The 24,654-nt window shown below is 43.5% G+C and overlaps 1 protein-coding gene across 1 annotated transcript; it reads right to left on the bottom strand.

Moving 5' to 3' along the window:
- Positions 1–20,431: 20,431 nt before the first annotated feature.
- On the bottom strand, positions 20,432–21,502 carry CCR3 (C-C motif chemokine receptor 3). The gene has a single exon (XM_060110410.1). It carries the CDS (start codon positions 21,500–21,502, stop codon positions 20,432–20,434), a length of 1,071 nt encoding a protein of 356 aa, XP_059966393.1.
- Between the last annotated feature and the right edge of the window lie 3,152 nt (positions 21,503–24,654).

Here is a 24,654-nt window from a genome sequence, read left to right as displayed (position 1 = left end):
ACCTGTCTGTATAGGACTGGGGTAGTTTCTGTTAATTCCTACTTTGGGGTATAACAGTATATGGCGATGCATAAAACATTCCCCTACGTTTCATATATGATACTCTTCCGGAATATATGTATTTGTATGTATTTAAAAAAAATTATTCCTTTTGTTCACCATTTCTCTAATTGTGTAAGGAAATGACAGTGGGGTCAGGTGGCATTCTCAGTTTCCTTAAGAACTTTTTTGGGTCATTTGGGCACTAACACCTTGAGATCAGTGGAGCTTAACGGTGTGAGGACAGGAAACAACATTTGTGAGTGGATCATTAGATAGAAACATGAGATGTGTCACAGCCTCCTGCGTCTCCCCACCCATCTTCACCTTGTGGTTCCTGCCTCTGGTTTAGAGGCTAGATAATCTCAATCTTCAAGATGCTGTCTCAGCTGGTAACTTAGTTAAAAGTTTACATAATTTAAAAAGAATTTATTGACTTTTCAGGCACAGTAAGAAAAAAAAGCATTACACCAGTGTATCTTTAGGCTTCTTATAAGACTTCCTGAAATATCTGTAGTTCTGGAAATAACCACACAGATGTTGCTCTCTTGTTTTCTGTTTTAACTTCTTGTGAGTCACAAGAGACAAAAAACATAAGATTTTGGACCAGTACCCAGTATGGATATAGTTGATGTAAGAATTCAATGCCATTCAAAAATGTGGTTGAGGTAATATGAGGCAGGGAAAAAATATGGTTAAAAGAATCTAATTTTGGCTTCAGCTTTGACCTTAGTCATTGTAAGGGCAAAAAGCTATTTGCCCCCATCAATGTTAGTTTTGGGATTTCTGAACTTTTGCATGATCAGTGGTCATGTGATCGTGCAGATCCCCATCATATAAATGTATGAAACACAAGAACAAGTTTATTATAAATAATTGAATTCAGTTCCAAACATACATAAACATTTGGAAGTAACTTAGAGTGAAAAATCTCTTTGTGTGCTTTATATGTTGAAATTCTATCAACCGGTTGAAATATAAACGTACATTGAATATTGCAAGTGTAAGATGCTGCAAAAACTGATGGTAATAAGCTGTCAATTTTATGTACAAAAATTAAGATGTTTCAAATAGTTAAATAAATAGAAAAATTAGACTGGAATTAAAACAAGAAATCAGGGAGAATTTGTTTTATTTGGATACTGTAGGAAGTACATTGTGTCAGTTTTAGGCTGAGAAATGTTTATAAACATACAAATAACATTAAAAGGTAGAACAGAAAAAAAGAATAGAGATTATGGAGAGTCAATTATATAATTTGATATTTGTAGTTGACTTCCTAGAATTATTCATAAAATTAAACAAAATAAGCTTTAAGAACTGTAATTGATTCTTAGTTTAGTTAATTCAATTTTAGCCAAGAATCTTTCCATAAGGTTTTTGTGTATTTGTTTTTAATTAATTAATTTATTTTGTTTATTTTATTTTTGGCTGCGTTGGGTCTTCATTGCTGCATACGGGCTTTCTCTAGTTGCGGCGAGCAGGGGCTACTCTTCGTTGCGGTACACGGGCTTCTCATTGCAGTGGCTTCTCTTATTGTGGAGCATGGGATCTAGGCGCGTGGACCTCAGTAGTTGTGGCGCGGGTTCGGTAGTTGTGGCTCATGGGCTCTAGAGCTCAGGCTCAGTAGTTGTGGCACACGGGCTTAGTTGCTCTGCGGCATGTGGGATCTTCCTGGACCAGGGGTCGAACCTGTATCCCCTGCTTTGGCAGGCAGATTCTTAACCACTGTGCTACCAGGGAAGCCCCTCCATAAGGTTTTCTATTTGAGAATTCTTCTCATCCTGTGAAGATGAATTAAAAGCAAAATGTGAAGATTTTTACCTTAAAATTTCCTGAAAGAACTTCAGAAGAATGTATGAAAATATCCATGATAAATTTTCTTTGATCCAGACATAAAAAAGAATATGAGGTATTTTTTAAAAAGAAAATGTTGAAGGGAGAGGGAAACATTCTATTTTATTAATCAAACTTTGAAACAATCTACTTCACAAGATTGTTTTCCAAAGGCACAATCTTTGTTTTCAAAAGACAATTGAAAACAGAGGCTAAAATTTAAACAAAAACCTTGGCAAAAAGATTGCTAGAGGTTCCCAACCATTTTCAGAAGTTGAAGAATTTTGAGAAATGTCCAGGCTGTGAATTCTAGATGCAAATATCCTTCTAGAAAACATGGATTACTGACAATCCTAAATTTTGCGTATGATGCACCTGATATTTGGGTGTGCAGAGACAACCAGATAGCTTTTTTTTTTTTTAAGTTTGAGAGCACCATGGAATCAGACGGAATTCTATTATGTTCTACTTTATTTGCTTGTCAAGAGATTTCTAAGTCTCATGCGGATAACAACTTAGTGAATCTGAAGGAAAGAAAAAACACGTATTGAATGGAAAATCAACAATGCAAAATGTTCTATAATTGTCATTGATAATGGAAAACACATGGTGAAACTATGAGTGATTTAGGGATCACAGGCATGCAGTGTTTTGTTCACACCTTTCAGTTGTGTTTTCAGAAAGTACCTATGACACTGCATAATGTAGCAGAATTGCTGGTCATAAGCAAAAAAGGTAGACGGCCGCTAGTATTATTCAGTGTTTAGCCAAAGGTAAACTATATGACATACATGAGATAGTAAAACTGCTTTGATACACAATTCTCCAAAATGCTCAAATGGCATAGCATCCTTGATGTGTTAGAAAGGCTGCTTGACCAAAAGAAAGTGGACTAATACACTTCACAAATAACAGTGCTGGCACAGTAAAACTTGGTAACAACCAATAGGTCCTTGTGGAAAAATAACTGATTTACTGGAACCTGCTGAAGAAGTCATCTTGAAAGCACAAGTATTTCTTTCTGGCGCAATACTGCTGTGAAGATCCTGCTATCCTTCCATTCCAGAGGTGTGCCTGCAATGAGAGCTGAGGTGCAGGTGGAATCTGAGACAGTTTTTAAAAATATTTAATGCCAATCGGATTGCTTATGGCATATTATTAGATTCAAGGCTTAAGAACAACCCTTTCTCGAGTGCTTATATGGAACAAGCATGGGAAAATATTAGAAATTTAAAATGAAAGTGAAGGCAATAATCGTAATCCCTTGTCTTCACTTGGGTTTCCCAGAAGGCAGAGCTCAAGATCAAGATCAAGGTTTATGTGCCACAACTTCATCAGGGTATGTGATCTCAGGCAGCAGAGGTAAAGGATGGGGTAGTAAAGCAGGGAAAGAGTAAGGGCCAGTACAAGGATGCATTGTGACCACTGCCATGCTTGCTGGAAGCTATGAGATGCTTCTCAGGATTGTCTATCTGGGGGTGGAGGCAGACACATTTCCCCATCAGCTCCTATCTTCCATTGGTCAAGGCTTTGCCCCACTGGACATCAAGTCTCCTGCACTCCCAGCTTGCACATGCATGGTGCTGAGTGTCAGTGGAGGAGTCCTGGGGTAGGTGGTGAGAGGCATGGTCCGAGCCCAGACCAGGTGCCGTCAGGCTGCACCTGTGAGAGGCTGACAGGCGCCCCAGCAGAAAAGGCTGAGAAGATTGGAAATGGCTCCTAAGAGGTGTCCAAATAGTCAGCTTTTAAGAACGTTCTTCAGAGGCATCCTCTTCAAGCAGTGCACTAATAGTGAAATTGGATTATCAATCAGTGATGGTATCTTTAATTCCAAGAGTTGAAGAGGAGACTGTCACCTTAGTTGATTACCATGAGAGATAAGGAGAGGAAAGCTTAGTGAGTCTGTGACAACATCACCGTGAGCACTTCCCCACACTGGTACAGTGAGCACAAGACCTTGCTCCTCCGCCAGCCTCGGCTGGAAGCCATAACTATGTAGGATCTTACATGTGCCGCGTGGTGACCACTGGAGCCGCTGAATGCTGACAGTGCAGAAAAGTGATTGTCTCTGCACCATGATGTCAATCTTTAAAAATGAGAGCACTCACCTTTACTAATACAACTGCAATTATAATTAAATTTTAAAATAAGATTTCAGATTTATGTAAATCCCAGCAATTTTTTTCTGTGATAGTGACCATCAGTTTTGGACTTAGCTGTGGCCAGGTATTTTAGCCAATGTTATACCATTCAGCATTTACCAGAAATGTGTAGTTGATTAGCCTCTAATTTAATATTGTTCTGATAATCTAATTATGTTTTAGTTACTGTTCTGGACAGTGTTTTGTTCTTTGTTTGGGTTACTAAGAAGTGAGGGCATGGTCAGGTTTGAGCTCAACTCTTCCAGCTGTCAGAGCCTTACTTACATGCAGTAAGGGATTCTGTGTATGGCTTAATCTCACTCTCCTATTCTTATTTTCTGTTTGCACTTGCTTTCTCATATAATAACATCAAAAATTTTAAATTTGTTTTTATGAAGGTTATAAGAGTGCATAGTTAAGAAAATTAGATCCTGGCCTACAGAGGACAGAAAAAGAAAGAAATTAGAAATAGCATCTCCTGCTCCACCTCTCCCCATCTCTGCCCACTCTTCCCAGGCAGCCACTTTGATTTCTACTGGCCATTTCTCTTGCTGCTTACCTACATGTTGTTAAGTAATATGCTTATGTTGCTTCCTCACGGTGTACCAGTTTTAGGCGTTATTATTGATTTCCTGTTCTTGTAGGTGAGGACTAACTCACTCACAGTTCTTCCCCTCTCTACGTCTCAGTCTGGTTATTTTCTGGTTTCTGGTTAAATCACTAATTAGTGTTCATGCCATGATAAATAGTATTCACTGTGAAGCCAGTGTGTTGTGTTCCTGCAGTTTATTGGCTCCCCACACCCTCCATCTCCTTAGTTGTTTTTACACCTATCACCAATTTTCCAAAATGCTCCAATTTGATCTGTCAGTTATTACCCAATGATAAGTTTTCAGAATGTTCAAAACCCACACGTTCTATGTTTCATCCTCGAGACTAATCTGGACTGTCTCTGGGGGTCCTGGAGTTCCTTTTGCTGCTCACCTGTATTAAACCCTGTTTTTAGGATCCTGGGACCCCCTCTTTCTTGCTAACCCCTCATTTTACTGAAGCATATCTCTTGTCTCTTCCTGAGAAAAAGGGTAAATTGGAGGAAAAGTTTAAAGTCCTCTCATGCCTAGAGGTACTCGTATTATACCTTCATACTTGATCAAAACTCTGGTTCTGTATAGATTTCCAGGTTGAATGGAGTGTTTTATCCAAACTGTGCAGCTGCTGCCCCACTGTCTTTTTTTTTTTTTTTGTGGTACGCAGGCCTCTCACTGTTGTGGCCTCTTCCGTTGTGGAGCACAGGCTCCGGACGCACAGGATCAGCGGCCATGGCTCACGGGCCCAGCCGCTCTGCAGCATGTGGGATCTTCCCGGACTGGGGCACGAACCTGCGTCCCCTGGTGGACTCTCAACCACTGCGCCACCAGGGAAGCCCTGCCCCACTGTCTTTTATCAGTCAGTGTTGTGTCGATGTTTGGTCTATTTCTATTCCTTCCTGTTTTTTTTTTTTTTCTCTTGTTTTTTTAAATTATTTTTTTAAATTAGTTTCTGCTTTATAACAAAGTGAATCAGTCATACATATACATCTGTTCCCACATCCCTTCCCTCATGCATCTCCCTCCCTCCCACCCTCCCCATCCCACCCCTCCAGGCGGTCACAAAGCACCGAGCTGATCTCCCTGTGCTCTGCGGCTGCTTCCCACTATCTATCTACCTTACGTTTGGTAGTGTATATATGTCCATGCCTCTCTTTCGCTTTGTCACAGCTTACCCTTCCCCCACCCCATATCCTCAAGTCCATTCTCAAGTAGGTCTGGAATAAAGACACAGACCTACTTGAGAATGTTCCTTCCTGTTGCCCATTTTTTTCTCCTTGAAAGCTCTCAATATACTTATTTATCCCTGCAGTTATGAAAGTTCATAAGGATGTGTTATGGAGGGGATTTCTACATAAGAGGATTGTTATGAGGATTAAATGAGTTAATATATATAAAACTCTTAGACCAGCTCCTGGGAAAATAATAAAAGTTGTATTATGGTCTATTACCTATTAGTTTTTCTATTCACCTTTATCTTTCAAACCCTCTTAACTTTTCTTTAAAATTTATATTTTTAATTTCCAAGAGTTTTTTTCCTCTTCTCTGAGTGTTCTCTCTCTCTTTCCCTTTTCTGCTTTCTTCCGGGAGCCATACTTTTCTTTATCTCTCTGAGAATTGATTACATGTTTGGTGGGTTTTTTTTTGTTTTTTTCATGCTCCCATATTTCTCTTGACTCTGAGTTCCTTTTCTCCTAGACGTTCATTCCAGATGCTGTCTTCCATGTAGGCAGTTGTCCTCAGAGTCTGGCAGTTCTTGACATTCCATTTATATTTAAGAGTGAGATACCAAAGCTGATGGGAGGCCCTGAGTGGGCAGGACTTGTCCGCTGGTGGCTTGTCACAGGTGTTTAGTGAGCTGGTCCTTATGTTGGGGGACCCCTAAACTGCAGAACCTGTAGGTATCTTCCTCTGGGGTCATTTGTTTCTGCAAAGAAGACTCTTATCTCCTCCGCTGCCTGGCTGCAGAGTTTTTGAAAGTGGTATTTTTGAAGTGGGGCTAGCAGTCTCAATATTTGGCACAAGCCAGTGTGCTAAATCCCTTTGGTTTGAGTCCAGCACTCACCCCTGCCCTCTACTGTGTGCCTCTGAATGTGGAGAACCTTGGGTTTAGTTACTCTTGGAGATACACGAGTGTCTCCTATGGGGATGGGTAAGATAGTCACCTGGCCTGGCAGGGTGGAGAAGGGTGTGGGGCATCTAACTACTCCTTTTGCAGAGTGTGGGGCATCTAACTACTCCTTTTGCAGACTTTTAACTAACTGCCCTGTTTTCAGCCTTGAGATTCAATCCCAGCTTCCACAGTACTTGGTACCCCTGAGTCTCAAAAATGGCTAAAGTTCTGAAGGGCTCAACTGGCTTGCTTCTCATTGTTCTTAGCAAATTCTTCAGTAGGCCTTCCCACCATTCTGCAGGTCCAATTGATTCTAAATGAATGTGGGTTCATACCAGAACCAAGACCAAGAGGCCACATCGGGCATCAGCCTAAACCCTCCACCTTATGCTGTGAAATAAACTCCTTGCCTGCGGTTAGGATACTGTGATGATGTATAAGGCCTTCAGAAGGTGTGGGGATAGATGGAGTTAGCAGAGGCACGACGAGTAAGGGAAGCAGTTCAATTATAGAATATTTAGTCCACTGAGGGCAAATCCTATCTCCCTCCTTGATACATCTAGAAGCTGGCTGGTCTGCTCTGAGCAGCTGCCATATTGTAGTTTTTTTTTTTTTTTTTTTTTTGCGGTATGCGGGCCTCTCACTGTTGTGGCCTCCCCCGTTGCGGAGCACAGGCTCCGGACGCGCAGGCTCCGGACGCGCAGGCTCAGCGGCCATGGCTCACGGGCCCAGCCGCTCCGCGGCATATGGGATCCTCCCAGACCGGGGCACGAACCCGTATCCCCTGCATCGGCAGGCGGACTCTCAACCACTTGCGCCACCAGGGAGGCCCCATATTGTAGTTTTATCAGTCAATCAAATTGGTTGGTTTTTCCTGAAGGAAAATTGGCATACAGCCAAGGTAGAAACCAAGATAGCCTCAACCAATAGAAGTCCGCGCTTTTAAGTCTGTGCTTTGTCTCCTTCCTTGTACCATTGTTTACTTTCTTCATGAGCCCATGGTAAATCATCTGGCTGCTATAGGGAGGGCAACCAGCATACCATATTATCAGAGCCGCTTCCACTATGAGAGTCTTTTATTGAGCATTTACATGAGATATGAATATTTTTAGGTTTGGAGCTCATTCCAAGACATCTATTGACATGGTCCTCTGTACTTTCTTGACCAGAATTTTTAAATCTTATTCCTTCCTTTTTCAACATTTGGCCAGATCATAAGCTACTGTCTAGGAATAGGTGTAGATTCTGACCCTAGATAATCTCTCCTTCCAGGCAAAGTGGGTGATATCGTAAACTCATCGAATTCTACCACCTGGGAGGCGTCTCTCCTTTACTGTCCTTTAGGGCTACCCTGAGAGGGCCTGTGACTGACGCAGTTTACTTCATGCTCATTCAAGCAAAGTGCAGGGCCGTCTGTTCCTGGGCCAGGAATAGATGGCCCAGGAATAAGGGTTTCCATCCTAAGTCAGCCAGTCAGAGGGGACACCCTGTGAGGTCACAGGTCCAGATTGAGGGACAGTGGTGGCAGGTTGTTGGGGTTAGGGATGCTATGGGTGTGAGCAACCTGCCCATATTTCCTTCAGCACCTGCTTGGATTAGATCCTGTATACATCACTTCCACTTTCCGAGGCAGTGTTCATAGGTCTCCCTACTTTGTTGCTAAGTGGGTCAGATGGCAGTTAGTTCAAAATAAACAACTTGAGTGTCATGGTAACCTGGTGTTCTGTAGTCAAAAACTCTTAGTCTCCCCTGGAGTCCAGTAGCAGTCCAGGAGTTCTTTCTTGCAGTTGGGGACATGGCCTTACTCCACTCCCCTAGGAGCTGCTGCCATGTTCATTCAAGGCTGGCTGCAGGCTCCACAAAATATCCTGATATGCTCTGTACACTGCCCACAGCATTTCACCTGATGGGTTGTCACAGTGGTGACAAAGCCACTAGACTTGCACCCCTGGTTATCTTTAGAACTTTCTCTTGCTCTGGACCCCCAAAATGGAAGTTTTAGGGGTAACCCAGTAATTGGGTAGAGCAGAACACACAAATATGGTATATGCTGCTCCATCATCCAAAAGACCCCTCAATTATTGATATTCCTTTATTGGTGGAATAAAGGTATATGTGGCAATTTGAAAACATATCTACACATTCTTTAGCATACTTCCCTTCAAGGCTAATCATCCTTCCCTAGAATGTGGGCTGGAAGTGATGCTTTGTGACTCATGAGGCCAGTTTAGAAAGAGGGGACAGCTTCTGCCTGACTCACTCTCTCCTGGGATGTTTGCCCTTGGAATCTGGTCACCATGTTGTGAGGAAACCCAGGTCACATGGAGAGAGCACATGTGGGTGTTCTGGCCAACAGTTCCAGTTAGACCCTAAGCCAGTGGAAGCTGCCATCAGCTGCCAGACATATGAGTGAGTGAGCCTTCAGATGATTCCAGCTACAGCCTTTGAGTCTTCTGACTGAGGACCCAGACATCATGGAGCAGATCTAAGCTGTTTTCCTATTGTGCCGTGTCCAAATTCCTGACCCTGAAATAATAAATGAGTGCTATTGTTTTAAGCCACTGTGTTTTGGGGTAATTTGTTTTGCAGCCATAGATAACCAACACAATGCAGCAACTTGTCCTTCAGAAATATTTGACAGCCCCTATTCTAGATAAATATCTACATGCTAATTACCAGGACTGTAATGATTTGCTTCAGCAACAGAACCAAACTTAAAAGAACACATACAGTTAAAGGCACTATCTGATTTAGTTGTAATATTCCACTTCCACTGTTCTTCTCTAAGACCCACTGGTTTTTTATGTCGGCCAACTGGAGAATTATAAGGAGCTACTATCATAGGAATCGGTATGTCTGCACCTTTCTTATCTGTGATGGGACACTGATTTCTGCTCTTTTCCTCATAGGGTAGTGTTCTGGTCTTGATTGGGAGGACAGGATGCCTGTAATGGCTTCCACTTGGACCATCCTCTCATAGTAACCTTTCCGTACTGTCTGAAAGCCAGTGTGGGAATCCCACCCTTCGCTGAGTATATTTCTTCCTGCACTGCACTTGAGGTCTGGTGAAAAAATCGCAAGGTAGGTTCAGGGCTCTATCCAGTCCACAGTGATACAAAATCACATCAAAACTCTGCCACCTGACTCTCATGAGCACCTACTCTGAGGCTGACTTCAGTGATTCCTTGGGTCTTTTGGAATTACTGTAATTTACAACTGGCATCCACTAAAAAGTGTATTCCTTTTCCCAGTGCCTGTTATTCCAGCAAAATTGGCTGTGGGTCCACTTGAGAAAGGCTAGGGCAAAGGTTTTCATGACTGGCAATATTTTAAAGTTCTTCCTCAAAGATGTGTGTTTTCCTTTTCATTCAAGAGGCCCTGGTTTTGTGAAATGACTCACTTCTGAGAATTTGGACAGTGGCCGCATTCTCTACCAGAGCAATCAGGACAGGTCTGATTTTTGCCATACTTGAAATTTTCTTAAGTAAGACATTTAATTCCTGGGATACCCATGATGAATGCACACAGAGTTTTCTGGATGTCAGATCACTCCTTGGGCCCAGATCACCGTCCTTTTCCTGTTGGCTTCCATAATGGCCACACCTGTGTCGTTTCTGGCAGGTAAAACATCCACACTTAATATACTCCCTACTCATTGAGGTCAAGGATTGTATTTCAGTTATAGCCCCTCCTACCACCATTCCAGATGACCTTCCCTCTCCAATCTTGTCTTCAAGACAAAAGAGAGAAGGGTCTTCTCTGCTATAGAGAGGAAGAGAGTGAGGTAGACTAGTCAGAACCCACGTGATAGAGGTAGTATAATGTTCAGTCTTCCTCTAGGTTATTCCAGAGGATCCCTGGCCCTTCATGGACAGGCATTTGGTCTAAGTCTGTATCCGCGCAATCAGCAAACTCATAGAACTTTAGCCATCCAGTTCAGTATTTCTAATGAGTGCACGTATCAGTAAATTCAGCCGAGTCCAAAATTCACTTCTCACTTTTATTAAGCACTCTCAAAATCCAAACTCAGATTTTTGATAATATGTATTGAACAATTTCTGTAATTCCTTATGAAATTTTCTTCCCTTCTCTGATTCTGCATTTTATCTTCTGGGTCATGTTGAATTTGAATCCTGTTTATTAGGTGAGCAGCCTTGAAGAATGGGACATGGGGTGAACTGTTAACTTTGTCATACTAAGGAAAAATGGTTTCCTTCGGAAAGAAAGGTATAGATGAGAGTGTGCCAGAGAGCAATGAGGATCAGGGTTTCCCAGGTCCTCTGCGTCCATCCAGATAGCCTCATTCCTGCTGGTTCTTGGTCTATCTCAATTAATGCCTTAACATTCATACATGCTTTTTGGCAAATGTGTGAATTCAACTCATATTATAATTAAGACACCTGCCAATTCGGGCTCTGAATTGGTTTCCAACAGTCGTAACCTGGCAACTTCAAGTAATAAGAGTTTTGTTTTTTTTTTCCTCCCGACTTGGTCACAGAAAGGCTCTGTTTCACTCTAACTTGAAGATGAAAACTTCAGTATTTGAGTGTTTGTTATTTTTTTCCCTTGCTTTAAGTTGCTCAGTGCCTTTGGAAGCAGCCATCCTACCCTCTGGTTCTGGCATCCCTCATCCTTTTAGGTTGGTAAATAGCAGCACCTTCCTGCCACCTGCCCTCACCCCTGGCCAGGCTCTGTCCTCAGTGGGCACATAGTGCAAGATGATAGCCTGACTAATTGTTCGATTGCTCTATCCCATGGGCTGCTCTTTTCCCATTCTGGGATATGGTTGTGAGTCTCATTTCCCTGGAAGTCTGATGCCTGCAGCCTGCTTTCTAGCACTCATTTCCACATCAGTTTATCTTGATTTATAAACGACCCCAACTTTAGCCAAGAATGACTGTATGCACGTGGTTTGGACAGCTCACAGAATGTGAGAAGGACCTCAGGAGGAGGTCATGGAGCCCCTCTCTAGGCCACAGCCACAGGATCAATCAGTGCCACCCATCCATCTCTATGTGTCTTCATTTGAGTTTTCAAATTCCAGTTGGCCTAGCTTAGGTCAGGCTAGGATCTATCACTCTTGGATCAAACAAGTCAAGAGGAGCGTGGTGATGGCCACTGTAGGAATCATTATGAAACAAGCAACCCCCCCCCACCCCGCCCTGGTTTGTATCTATAGCAGTGTTACTTCCCGTTGCCAATAGGGTACATCCGAACCCTTGGCACGTTCTTAATTCAGGCATCAAAGTGCCCTTGCTTCTTCACCTGCTGATTTCTCCCATCCACATCGACTGTTAGTCTGTATTCCTTAAACATCCTCTGTTCATTTTCAACTCTGCCTTTGTATAACCCCTTCCTACAGCTTTACTCAGAGGTGTAGTTTCCTGTCCTTAGGACCCATCCTCACCCCTCCTCTTTCAGGAGGGCTTCCCTGAACACTTACTTGACAGTTTCCTTATTTTTTCTTTTGTTGCCAACTTGTTTTCCTGTGCCATATACTGTCTCCTCATGTCACTCAGGGTCCCAGCAGGAAATGACACACTCAAATTGGGCAGTCTGAGGAGAGTTTAATCAAGGGACCATATACAAAGATGATAGCAGGGTGGAGGGAGAATGCAGTCCCCTGAGATGAGTAACAGAGTTTATTACCAGCCCTAGGTTGAAAGGGGCTAGGGGTGGGAGGATGTGGCAAGGTCCGGAACTCAGAGTTGGGACCTGCTGTTTCATTAGCCCCCAGTGCTGCTGCAGGGAGGGGGCTGGGGGAATAAATACTCTGATCTCACTCTCCTCCCTTCTTCCAGTCTCCTGCAAGTGTTCCACATGGACCTAGTCCAGAGAACAAGGGAGAAAACTGGTGTGGTCCATACAGGGCAGCTTTTCAGGCACAGAGCAGGGCAGAGCAGGGCGGAGAGTGGATCTGGGTGGAGCAGCAGAATATCCCACACACTCCCTAATTTGATAAATTCTCATCTTCTTGAGGCTAGCAACCATGTTTTTCTTTTACCATCCCCTTTACCTCCCTGCATAAAGACTAGGACAGTTATAGATGTTCAATAAGTGTGACCAGTTGGGGTTCGACTGATGAACAGCATCCTGATTGAACAACAGTAGGATGAGTAGAACATCTGTCTCTGTCCATCTGTCCATCCTCACTCGTCCTGGGTCAGAGGAGTGGCTGTTCTGATTTACAGATTTCAGAAAATGGATTGGGCCACACTTATTAGCAGTTGGGGGTTTTGTGTGTTAAAAAGTCCCACATATGCACTAGCAAGTCTAGTCTATTTCCACCCTCCAAACAGCAGTATGTGGAATCAGGGTGGGCCCCATGGAGTCAGGTTCTGCCATCCTGCATCTCTCTTCTGGTGGCACATGTTTTCAGCCTACCCATTGCTTGTGTGTGGCCCTCTGGAATTAGATTTGAATTTTTGTTTAAGAGGAGATGAGGTAATTTCATAGGCTTTGAACTATAACCAGCTTTACCAAAGCCCTACACCTGGGAACTAGGAATTAGCCCTGGTACTAACAAAGTGAAACCATGTTTCCTATCCTCTGTTCCTCCCTCCTGTGGCCACTGTATTGCACAATTCCTAGGGATATAAATGGCATCCCCTAGAGTTTTGCAACCCAGTTGGACAAGATCAGATATAGGCATTCCTGATTTCTTGCTGTGATATCATCAAAACCTCACCTCCCACCTAGCATATGGGCATATTTTCTGCTTCACTATTTTCTTGAATGACTGCACAGGGCTAGCTGCAGCTCTAGCATGCAAAGGCCCCCTTGTGTTCACATTTCCCTCTACACCTGTAACTGAAGCAGGTGTTAGCAAGGGACAGTCTTAGGCTTGGGGTCAATTTCCCAGGACCCAAACTAAGCCGGGAAGAATCTTGTCCTATCTGAAAACTGAGAGGCTTTCCTCAGTTCAGAAAGTCTAGATTGCAAGAGGCAACCACTCTTCTTATGGCATTGGGAAGTGGCCAGTGGACTAGCTCTTGCTTAGCCAGGGAAGGTTAACTTTGAAAATAGGCAAAATCTAGGTATGTAGAACTTTACAGGCATTAATAAATATTTCTCTATTCAAGCCCATATTAATATCCATATATATTTATATCTCTCTATATATTAAATATCATTGCTTTTTTCCCCCCTCTGCCTTATTTCTCAGCCAGGATCTGGGGCTCTAACATCCATTTCAGTCCTGCAGGACAGTCCTGCAAATTCATGTAAGCTGTCTGTGGACCTCAAGAGCTGAAATTTGGGGACTTATTTTGCCACCAGTACATTAAACCAACAGGGCTTATGAGGTATTAACAGAAAGAATCTACTTTTGTGTCTCACATCTCTTCAAAATGAATTAAAGGCTGAAGTTCTTCCAGCCACAGTGAAAAGTTGGGCAGTCCCATGACTTTTATCATTACGCTTAGGTACAAAAAAGTCCCATGATCATTTGAACTCACTAAAAGGAGAGAGTTTCAGTTCAGAAATTGAAGGGTTGATCCCCATAAGAATATCAAAACTCAACTTGACTTGACATTTAAATCTTCCCGCCACCTCCCAGCTGGCCGAGGGATGAACCACGTTCAGGAGAGAGGAGTGAGGGGTGCTGTCCTACTTGTCTCTCTTCTTCCCTGGCATTTCTACTCCTTCCCCTACTTGCTAAGCATGGTTTCTAGTCCCCTGGCTGGTAGGCACTGGGAAAGGAAGGAAAGTTTTTGCTTGACTGGCCCTGTCATAAAATGATGACTTCACCTCCAGCTCCACCCCTGGGACCAGCAGGTATAAAAGTTGATTCTGTCTCTCAAGGACTGCTTTTGTAGAGTAATTGGAGACATCCCTAGGAATATTCATATTCAACATAACAGGGATACCCTGCTGTTTCGGCAGTCTACTGCACACATTTTTCTCATCCTACAGACAAGCTCCATCCAGGCAGTCTTCTTGGGCAAGGTTAGAAATCCTCCATTCAGCTCTTTCTCATCTGGCCCATGGAAAAGAATCCCACGTTCTTTGCCAAAATCAACTCTGAAAGCATAGATCCATCCCAAAGTAGTGGCAGTTTTTGTCTACTCCACCCCCAAAGCAGCTGACTGGCCTGTCTCTGTTCTCCTGATTTCCTGGGTGAGAGTCAGATCTTCTTTAACCTCAATGAGTTGTATCAAGCTCTTGGGTGGTCCCATTGGCATCGCTCTTATCAGGCTTGAGGTGAGAGACACCACCCACCATGACTTCCTTCCTCCCATCCCTGGTGTAGAGGTGGCACCAGCAGCCCTCGACAAACAGCTCCTATTCAAGTATCTCCCTAATTTTCACAGTCCAATCTCTTTGTCCCCAGTATAGGTGAGGGGTCTCAAGAGTTGTGAAATGTGTTTTAACTATTCCTGTGTCAATTCTGTGTATAGCCTAGTTTGGAATACAGCATCTGTGGGGTCCGGCTGCCCCAGTTAAAACTTCCAATGTGCTGTGTTGGTACAGACTGATAGCATTTTGCATTAGTGAGCAGCATTTGACTACTACACAATCTAGCCCTATTTTGGTTGTTTAGAACTGCATCCAGGGTCAAGCTAGAACTAACCTGGGGATTTAAGCAGCTTCTCCACAGACCTCACATCCTTAGTTTCCCCCTGCCCCCGTCAAATCTGGTCTCCCTCATCATGGCTATGCATATCAGAGCCCCACATCCTGTAGGGCATGGGTTATCAGGGATCAGGAAACTTCTGTAAAGATAAGAAAGTAAATACTTGGGGCTTCCCTGGTGGCGCAGTGGTTGAGGGTCCGCCTGCTGATGCAGGGGACACGGGTTCGTGCCCTGGTCCGGGAAGATCCCACATGCCGCAGAGCGGCTGGGCCCGTGAGCCATGGCCACTGAGCCTGCGCGTCCGGAGCCTGTGCTCCGCAACGGGAGAGGCCACAACAGTGAGAGGCCCGCGTAACGCAAAAAAAAAAAAAAAAAAAAAAAAAAAAAGAAAGTAAATACTTGAGGATTTGTGGGCTGTACGGTCTCTGTCACAATTACTCAACTCTGTTGTAACACAAAAGCAGCCAGACAATTCATAAACAAACAAGCATGGCTGTGCTCCAGTGAAACGCTATTTACAGAGCAGGCAGTGGGCTGCATTTGGCCCATGGGTCACAGTTCACTGACCCTTGGATTAGATCCGTGAATAGAGAAAGTGGGAAATGGTGACCTTAACTATACTGGGGATTTATCTGGGCAGAAAGGGAAGAAAATCTCAGTGATTGAAAACCCATAGCCTGTGGAGGACATAAACCTGCTTTGTCCAGAAGATGTGAAGACTTTAGAATTTTACCCTTGGAATTCTGAAAACCTCAGAAACTCAAGCTGGAAAAAGATGATATTTTTTAAACCAGCAGATTATGATGCACAACAAAAAAGAGCAGCAGGGAAGTCAACACTGAGGTGTGTTCAAGGTCACCTGCCACTGTCAAGGTCACCCTAGTTTTCACCACAGCAGGCTCTCTCTAGTGCAGACACTGCTCTCACTTTCACCCTTTGGTTCATGAAAAAGTTGTTCAAACATGTAGCAAATGCTTTATCCCTCAAGCCTTAACTGAGTGTGCCTAGCTGGCGTCCAACATCCAGTATCTGCATCTTGTTGCTGGGGAGCTTTCCTCAAAGCTGGAAGGCCTCTTGAGAACCAGGCAGGCTGGAAATCCTGAGGAATTAAGCGCCAATCAGCCAATGACCAACAGGAGTGGAGTGTTAATACCCCAACTGTCTTCCCCCTTGAATGGGATAACTGAGGAGTGTGAGTTACCCTGTTTCCCAGAGTTTTCTAGTGGTTTTGAACTCCAGTCACCCCTCAGTGGAAGGTACTTCGTAATGTACCCTTTGTTGGCATCTTCCTCTTCTGTTGTACTTCCCCACTCCCTCCTGGAGTTTCCTTTCGACTAAACTCTTTGCTCTCCACTTCTTGCTCAGGAACTGCTTTTGGGGGAACCCAACCTAAGCAGAATATCACTTTCTCTGTGTAACTTTCTTCAATGACTCCATTCTACTTTCTGCTGAGGGGACTTTGGGCACCTGTCACATTTCGTTATAGTCATTTGAGTCAGATGGATCTTTTCCACTGAATGGTGAGTTTTCTAGAAATGAATCTTATTCATCTTTACATCACTGGCATTTTCCTCAGCTCGTTGCACAGTGTTCAAGACATGATTGCTGACTACAGGAAGCTTGATGCATAGGCAGAGTTGATATGAAGAGGCAAGTTTGAAGGGGCTAGTGCTGTACCACTAACCACATGCACTAGCCACTAGCCACATGTTAGCTATTTCAATTAAAATTGAATCGGAGTGAAAAATTCAGTTCCTCAATCTCACTAGCCACATTTCACGTGCTCAATAGCTGCATATGATCAGTGGTGATTATATTGGACAGCACAGATGTAGAACTTTTCTATCGTTGTAGATGGTTCCATCGGACAGCATGGGGCTGGGGAGCACGGTGGAGCACACTGAATCTGTGATTTGGTTATGTGCAGTTTTGTGTCGGTCACAGAGCTCCTAAAAGCTTTCAGGGACCAGGGGAGTGTGAACTAGCACCTATATCCTGCACTTGTGATTACCTAAGGGCAAACAGTACTTCGCAATGCAAGAGACCAGTGATGTATAGTTTTTAAATGATTGCCTTATTTACATTTTGGCTGAACCACAAAAAAGAGAAAAAGTAACTTCAGAGTTTCCTAGCCAAATTGAGATTCATGTTGCGTGGTTTAGTGTTCCAGAGTTCACATCCTGTGCTGCCCATGTAGGGTTGGATTGAGGTAAGACCTTTCAGACAGGGGTGAAGGTAAGAAAAATTAAGGCCACTCACTAGCAGTCGAGGCTGGATGGCATGGAAGGCCAAGAGCAGGTACATCCCTTCTCCAAGCATTTGATTAGGATGTGAAATGTTCTGGAAATGGAATGTTTTCTGGTCTTCACAGTGGAAGTCTCTCTCATTTGGGTTGAATTTAGGTATTGGCAGTTTTCTTTATAAGACATGATTTTGATCTTGGGCAGTGTAGGACAGAACAGTGTCCAATTCAGTCTGACAGTGAGCTTCCTGAGGGACTTAGCTGAGAACATGGCAGGTGCTTAGCAAATGTTTACTGAATGAATGGGTGATAAGTGACCAGATGGATGAATGAACACATGAAACTTGAGTATACCTTAGTGAACGATGGAAAATGCACTTGGTCTCATGGCCAGTAGGAGGTGATGCTGTGGAATTGTCTATCATGCCCCAACCTCCTTTTTTTTTTACAATATATTTTGTAGACTTTGAGCATCCAGCTCCTAAAACTTTAGCAAGATCAGAGTTTACTTGGGCTGTAAGGGGGCTTAGAGATAATCTAACCAGGTCACAGAGTTAATTCATGGCAGAAGGCTTCTAATCTCTTTATGGCTAGAATGGATACCACATCTGAGTAGTAGTCTAGCCTTTTATTTTTTTATATAATTCTAAAGTGCTGTTTATTTTTTGAAAAATGTGTTTCCATGTTTCAGAATCTAAAAGACGCAGAAGGGTATTCAGAGAAATAGCCCTCCTTCTATTCTCTACGCACACCCCTCCCTAAAGATGACCTCTGTTACTTCTTTCTTTTGTATCCTTAAAGAGGATGGTCAGGGCCTCCCTGGTGGCGCAGTGGTTGAGAGTCCGCCTGCCGATGCAGGGGATACGGGTTCGTGCCCCGGTCTGGGAGGATCCCATATGCCACGGAGCGGCTGGGCCCGTGAGCCATGGCCGCTGAGCCTGCGCGTCCGGAGCCTGTGCTCCGCAATGGGGGGGGCCACAACAGTGAGAGGCCCGCGTACCACAAAAAAAAAAAAAAAAAAAAAAAGAGGATGGTCAGTGCATCTAAGCACAACGAAAAAAGTGTCTCCTTTTTTTTTTTTTTAAACATACATTCTGTTTTGTCCTTTGTTTTTTTCAATCAACCATATACTGCTCCTGGTGCTTTAACTCTTCCTTCACACTGTCTCTTGGCCAAATTCTTCTTGGCATGCTCTTGGCACCTCTCTTGATCAGCCATTAATCTTTTTTTTTTTTTCTTTTTTGCGGTATGTGGGCCTCTCACTGTTGCGGCCTGTCCCGTTGCGGAGCACAGGCTCCGGATGCGCAGGCCCAGCAGCCATGGCTCATGGGCCCAGCCGCTCAGCGGCACATTGGATCCTCCCGGACCGGGGCACGAACCCACGTCCCCTGCATCGGCAGGCGGACCCTCAACCACTGCGCCACCAGGGAAGTCCAGCCATTAATCTCCACACTTCCATTTGTCTCCTAACTTACCTCCCTGACTGGTTCTGGGGCCTCTACTCCAGTGGTCCCCAACCTTGTTGGCACAAGGGACCGGTTTCGTGGAAGACAATTTTTCTATGGACCAGTGGCAGAGGGAGGGGGAGGAGTGGTTCAGGCAGTAATGTGAGCGATACAGAGCTGCTCACCTCCTGCTTGCTGCCTGGTTCCTAACAGGCCGTGGACTGGTACCGGTCCATGACCCGGGGGTTGGGGACCCCTGCTCTACTCCTTCCTCTGTGTGATACCACATTTATCTTCCTGACACACCATTTTGACTGCTTTGTTCCCCTTGCCTTCCCAATAAAGCCCAAGATGCTCTGTCTGAAAATCACCCCCATCCCAGCCTTCCCACCTCACCCTGCCATCCACACATGTTGGTGCCTTCCCCACTCACCTTTGTATTGGGCGTACATTAGCTCAGGGTGCCTTTTCCCCAACCCTCTCCCTTTCTAAATCCTGCCCCTCCTTCAGAGACCTACTCAAAAGCCACTTCCTCCATGAAGTCTTCCTCCCTCAGATTCCAGCTGGAAATGGTCTTTTTCTTCCTGGCCCAGGCGTAGCATCGAGTGTGTTCCTCTTTGCACTAAAGTTATTTGTTTCTCTCTTAAACATCCTCTACTACAGGGAAAGTTTCATGGGGGCAAGGATTGTGTTTGTCTTACACAGTTTTGCATCCTTCACTTAACCTAAGGCAGTGTTTGTGAATCCTGTCTGTGTCACCTAACGCACAGTTACTGGATGAACAGTGAGACTGGTGTAAAAGAGGACAGTGTCTGCACATTTCAGGACTCTTGAGAAGTTTCTATGAGCAGGGCCTTTATTCTCTATACTGAAAATACCAAATTGCTCTTCTTCTATCGAGTAGCTCATGGGAAATGTGGTCATTCAGTGTGAATAGGAGATCTGTTCATTATTAAGAATATTCAAAACAGGTGTGACATGCCATTATGGTGCTTGAGAGTACATATGCATAAATTTTTTTACAAGTCTTTTCATCAAGCAAGGAAAGAGCTAGGCACATTAAGAAGTAATGTAATTGATTTATTGTATTTTGTGAAGTATGTTTCATTTATATCAATAACTGGCTGAAGTTAAGGTTTAAGATATAAAAAGCTTTACCTGTGTGTAGCTGCACATAGTAACTGTGTAACATTCAGGTGCGTTAAAATATATGTAACTCTTGAAAGAATCAAGAAAAGCTCTACTTTTCAGGTTTGACAATAAGTCACTGCCCAGCTGCTGACCTTTGGTAATGCCTTTGGGGTGCATAGATATACTACTACCATTGGGTATATATTTTAATGTCTTTAAGAACTTCAGTGTTGCGCTGGAAGTTCAGAGGACTGGTGCAGAGGTTGATGTGTTTGCTTCATCTGCCCCGTCCATCTTCTTTAGGCAGTATGCTGCATCTGACCTAAAATACAGCAGAGAGTTCCTGCTCCCCTGTTGATGGGGAGACAGAGCTGGCTCTTTCCAGTTTTTCACTAGGAAGAAATGGGATGAATTTGCCCAGGTAGATGGCCACATGCCTGTGGAAAAAGTGGCGGAGGTGCTTCTGGAACCTCTCACCAACGAAGGCGTAGATCACGGGGTTGACACAGCAGTGGGTGTAGGCGATCACCTCCGTCACCATCAAGGCCACGTCCAGCTGTCTGCTCTGCTCACACTCAGTCTCCAGGTGCATTTGAAAAGTTGAGAGGAGGACAACCAGGTTGTAGGGTGTCCAGAAAATAAAGAAGACCACCATGATGACAAAAATGAGCCGGATGGCCTTGTATTTTTTTTTACTGGGGCATCTCAGCAGTGTTTTAACGATTCCTGAGTAGCAGATGGCCATAACGAGCAGAGGCAGAGCGAGACCCAAGATATTCATCCTCAGAGCATGGAAACACTTCCAGGCATTTTCTCCATTCTTTGGGTAAAGAGGACTGCAGAAAGTCTGTTCAAACTCCTCTTGGGACTCATGGAAGATAAATTCAGGGAGGGCTGCTAACCCTGCCAGGCCCCAGGTGAAGATGCTGGTGATGATACCAAAAGTGACGGTCCGGGCTCGAAGGGCAAACACGGCGTGAACGATGGCCAGATACCGGTCTATGGTCAGGAGTATGATGAAGAAGATCTCACTGTACAAGCCCATGTAATAGAGCCCAGAGATCAACTTACACATATGGTGGCCAAAAACCCACTCATTCCACCCAACATAGTGAATCCAGAACGGCAGAGTGAATAAGGAGAGCAAGTCGGAAATGGCCAAGTTGAGCAGGTAGATGTTGGCCATAACCCGGAGCTTATTGTACTTTGTGAGGATCACCACCACCACTGCATTGCCCAGCAGGCCAACCGTGAACACCAGGGAATACAGTGGGGGCAGGAACTGAGCCCCCAGCTCCTTGATGTTGCTTTTTTCACATGGCAGTGCCCCCTCATAGTCATAGGGTGTGGTCCCAGCAGCTTCACCCACAGTCTCATCGACTGAAGTCGCCATTTCCCTTGTCCCTGTGATAGAAGAAGGAAAAAGTAACCCCACGATTAGCCATGATCACCCCTTGTGACCCACACCAGTTGGTTTATACATTTACTCAATAAAACCACATGGGATAAACAGCCTATACATTCCTCAGCCTGTATTTCCAAAGGTATATCAGAGATGCTATGGGGGGAGATGCCAGGAGTGAAAGATCTAACGTTTTGAAAGTCAGCATGATCCGGGATGGGAAAGGAAACAGAAGAGTTGTGGGTGGTGGTGAAGAGTGGGCGTGTTGCTTTCAGAAAGCATTTGAAGGAAGAAATACAAAACGGGAAGAGACAGGTCAGGTAATGATAACAATAATATTATACTAATTTTATTATTACTGTATCTTTTAAGGTATTTTGCATTTTATGTGTTATGGTTTATATATGACTCTCAAAATCATCTTACCTATTTAAAAACCAAATGCTAATAATAATAGTGGTAATAATGATAATAGTGATTATTATCATTAGAAATATCTACCCACTCCATGGCCCCATAACAATGTGCTGTTCATCATAGCTAATGAAGAGATTGAACCTTAAAGAAATTTAATAATTAGCCTAAAATCCTCTAGTAAGCAATTGTAAAAGTTCAAGCTAGATCTTCAGTGTCTATGTCCAGTTCTTTCATCCCTGGATTCAAGTGCAGTGATTTTTAACTTTTTTTTTCTTACATCTTTATTGGAGTATAATTGTTGTACATTGTTGTGTTAGTTTCTGCTGTATAACAAAGTGAATCAGCTATACGTATACATATATCCCCATATCCCCTCCCTCTTGATTCTCCCTCCCACCCTCCCTATCCCACCCCTCTAGGTGGTCACAAAGCACCGAGCTGATCTCCCTGTGCTATGTGGCTGCTTCCCACTAGCTATCTATTTTACATTTGGTAGTGTATATATGTCATTGCCACTCTCTATGACCCAACAATCCCACTATTGGGCATATACCCCGAGAAAACCATAATTCAAAAAGAGTCATGAGCCATAGTGTTCATTGCAGCACTATTTACAATAGCTAGGACACGGAACCAACCTAAGTGTCCATTGACAGATGAGTAGATAAAGAAGATGTGACACATATATACAATGGAGTATTACTCAGCCATAAAAAGAAATGAAATTGAGATATTTGTAGTGAGGTGGATGGACCTAGAGTCTGTCATACAGAGTAAATTGAGTCAGAAAGAGAAAAACAAATACCGTATGCTAACACATATATATGGAACCTTAAAAAAAAAAAAAAAGGTCTGAAGAACCTAGGGACAGGATAGGAATAAAGATGCAGACGTAGAGAGTGGACTTGAGGACATGAGGAGGGGGAAGGGTAAGCTGGGATGATCTTTAACTTTTGAAGACTTAGCTATTATAATAGTTACTAACTATTGTAATAATTATAAGCAGCATTCCCTTTTCCTGTTAGTGACAATGCTGACATAAGCCAGTCATGTGCCAAGAGCAAACCCCTTAGAGCTTCTCCTTCATAAAGGAGCTGAGCATAGGCCAATGGGACTTCATATTAGATTTGTTATTTTTTAGAGCAGGTTCCCTAGGGCCAGTGCCTGCTTTTCTTAAGATTACAGACTTGGCTGGAGAAGAAGGAAAAACAGACAAGGGGGGAGTCCATGAAGGGCAGTTAATCCCTGCACTGCCTCCTCAGAAGGAGTCCTACTGACTTTCTCCTTTCTATGAAGGCACAAATGTGAGGTCATGAATGTATGTCAGCAGGCATTTCTCAAGACAGGTCTTCGAACTGCAATAATTGGAGCCAATGTCAAGGACTGTCTTTGCTTCTTAAGAGAATACTGGGACCCCAGAGGTCAGCACCTGTCAGGGTTCTGTATAGTCCATGTGAGAGTAGAGACACAGGAGCTGTTCCTGGCTGTTCTGCTCGCCAGCGACAGGACTCGGACAGGCCTTTAACTCTGAGCCTCGTTTACTCATCTCTAAAATAAGGATCATGGTAGCACCCAAGGTTGTGGTGAGCATCAAATCAGACAGTCTACATGAGATCACATTTTAAATTAGAAAAAACCTGTAAAATTGGTAGGAAGCAGAAGTGAAAGAAAGACAATGAGAAGCCATTTCATATGAAATCAGGAAAAAGTAGGGGCTGTTGGATAGAACTTGATCTATTTTCATAGCTCTGTCCTGGTACATCATCTACTGATAAGTGACACCTTCAGGCTTTTGAGGTGAAAAATGGAATTGAGGAACAACTGATTTGTATGATCTTATCAGCATTCTTATTCCTAATGGCAAAATCCACAGCAGCTGAGAAAAAATACCCGTCACTTTGTCTGTTATGCATTTTCAATCATGAGTGTCTCTCTAAATCTTAATGTCTAAAGCAAGAAAGGAAGAGAGCCTCTACTCACCATTAATTATTTGTATATTCTTTCCTTTTCTCCCAGACTGATCTAAAAACACGTCAGACTTCTAAAAAAATTTCACTGAAGTTTCGTTCAACTTGAGGATTGTCTTTAATTCATGTGTCACTTCCATAAATCCAACATGATCAGTATAAGATTATAGAATCTTGGTGGGGGGGAGGGTGTCTATACTGCAAAGCACAGGGAAGCAAGCAGGTTCTGTACAGTCAGAAGCCAAGTCATTGATTACTAGTTACATGGGGTCAGAGACACAAAAACAGATAGGGTTTTTACTTGTCTGCAGTCCTAATCACAGTCCTTGCAGTTTGGACAAATGATACAGTAATAGTAAACAACATCAACAATAAAGAAAGGTGCATGTGCACGCGCGCGCACACACACACACACACACACACACACAGTAAAAAAACACCCCAAATCTTACCATGATGAGTTTACCACCAATAACATTTCTCTATGTAGACATGCATACGCGGATACGAAGTTTTACAAAAATTGACATCATACTTCTTTAGCTGGTTCACTAAAATTGCTCACAGTACAACTCAACCGTGCACTGTAAATGAAGTTTCTTTAGTCCAAAACTATTTGGATCTCTGTTACTAGCTTCCCATCTGCTGGGTAGCAGGAAAAAGTATTCACAAATTTTAGTCCTAAGTGGTTTAAATTTAGTCTGATCCATCTATTGATTTGAATGATGACTAGGTTTTACTCATCCTCTGTTGCCAGCT

The sequence above is a fragment of the Mesoplodon densirostris genome, chromosome 10 (assembly GCF_025265405.1).
Source record: "Mesoplodon densirostris isolate mMesDen1 chromosome 10, mMesDen1 primary haplotype, whole genome shotgun sequence".
Taxonomy (NCBI): Eukaryota; Metazoa; Chordata; class Mammalia; order Artiodactyla; family Ziphiidae; genus Mesoplodon; species Mesoplodon densirostris.
The sequence above is the reverse complement of the archived record's forward strand: the minus strand, read 5'-3'. Positions and strand labels throughout refer to the sequence as shown.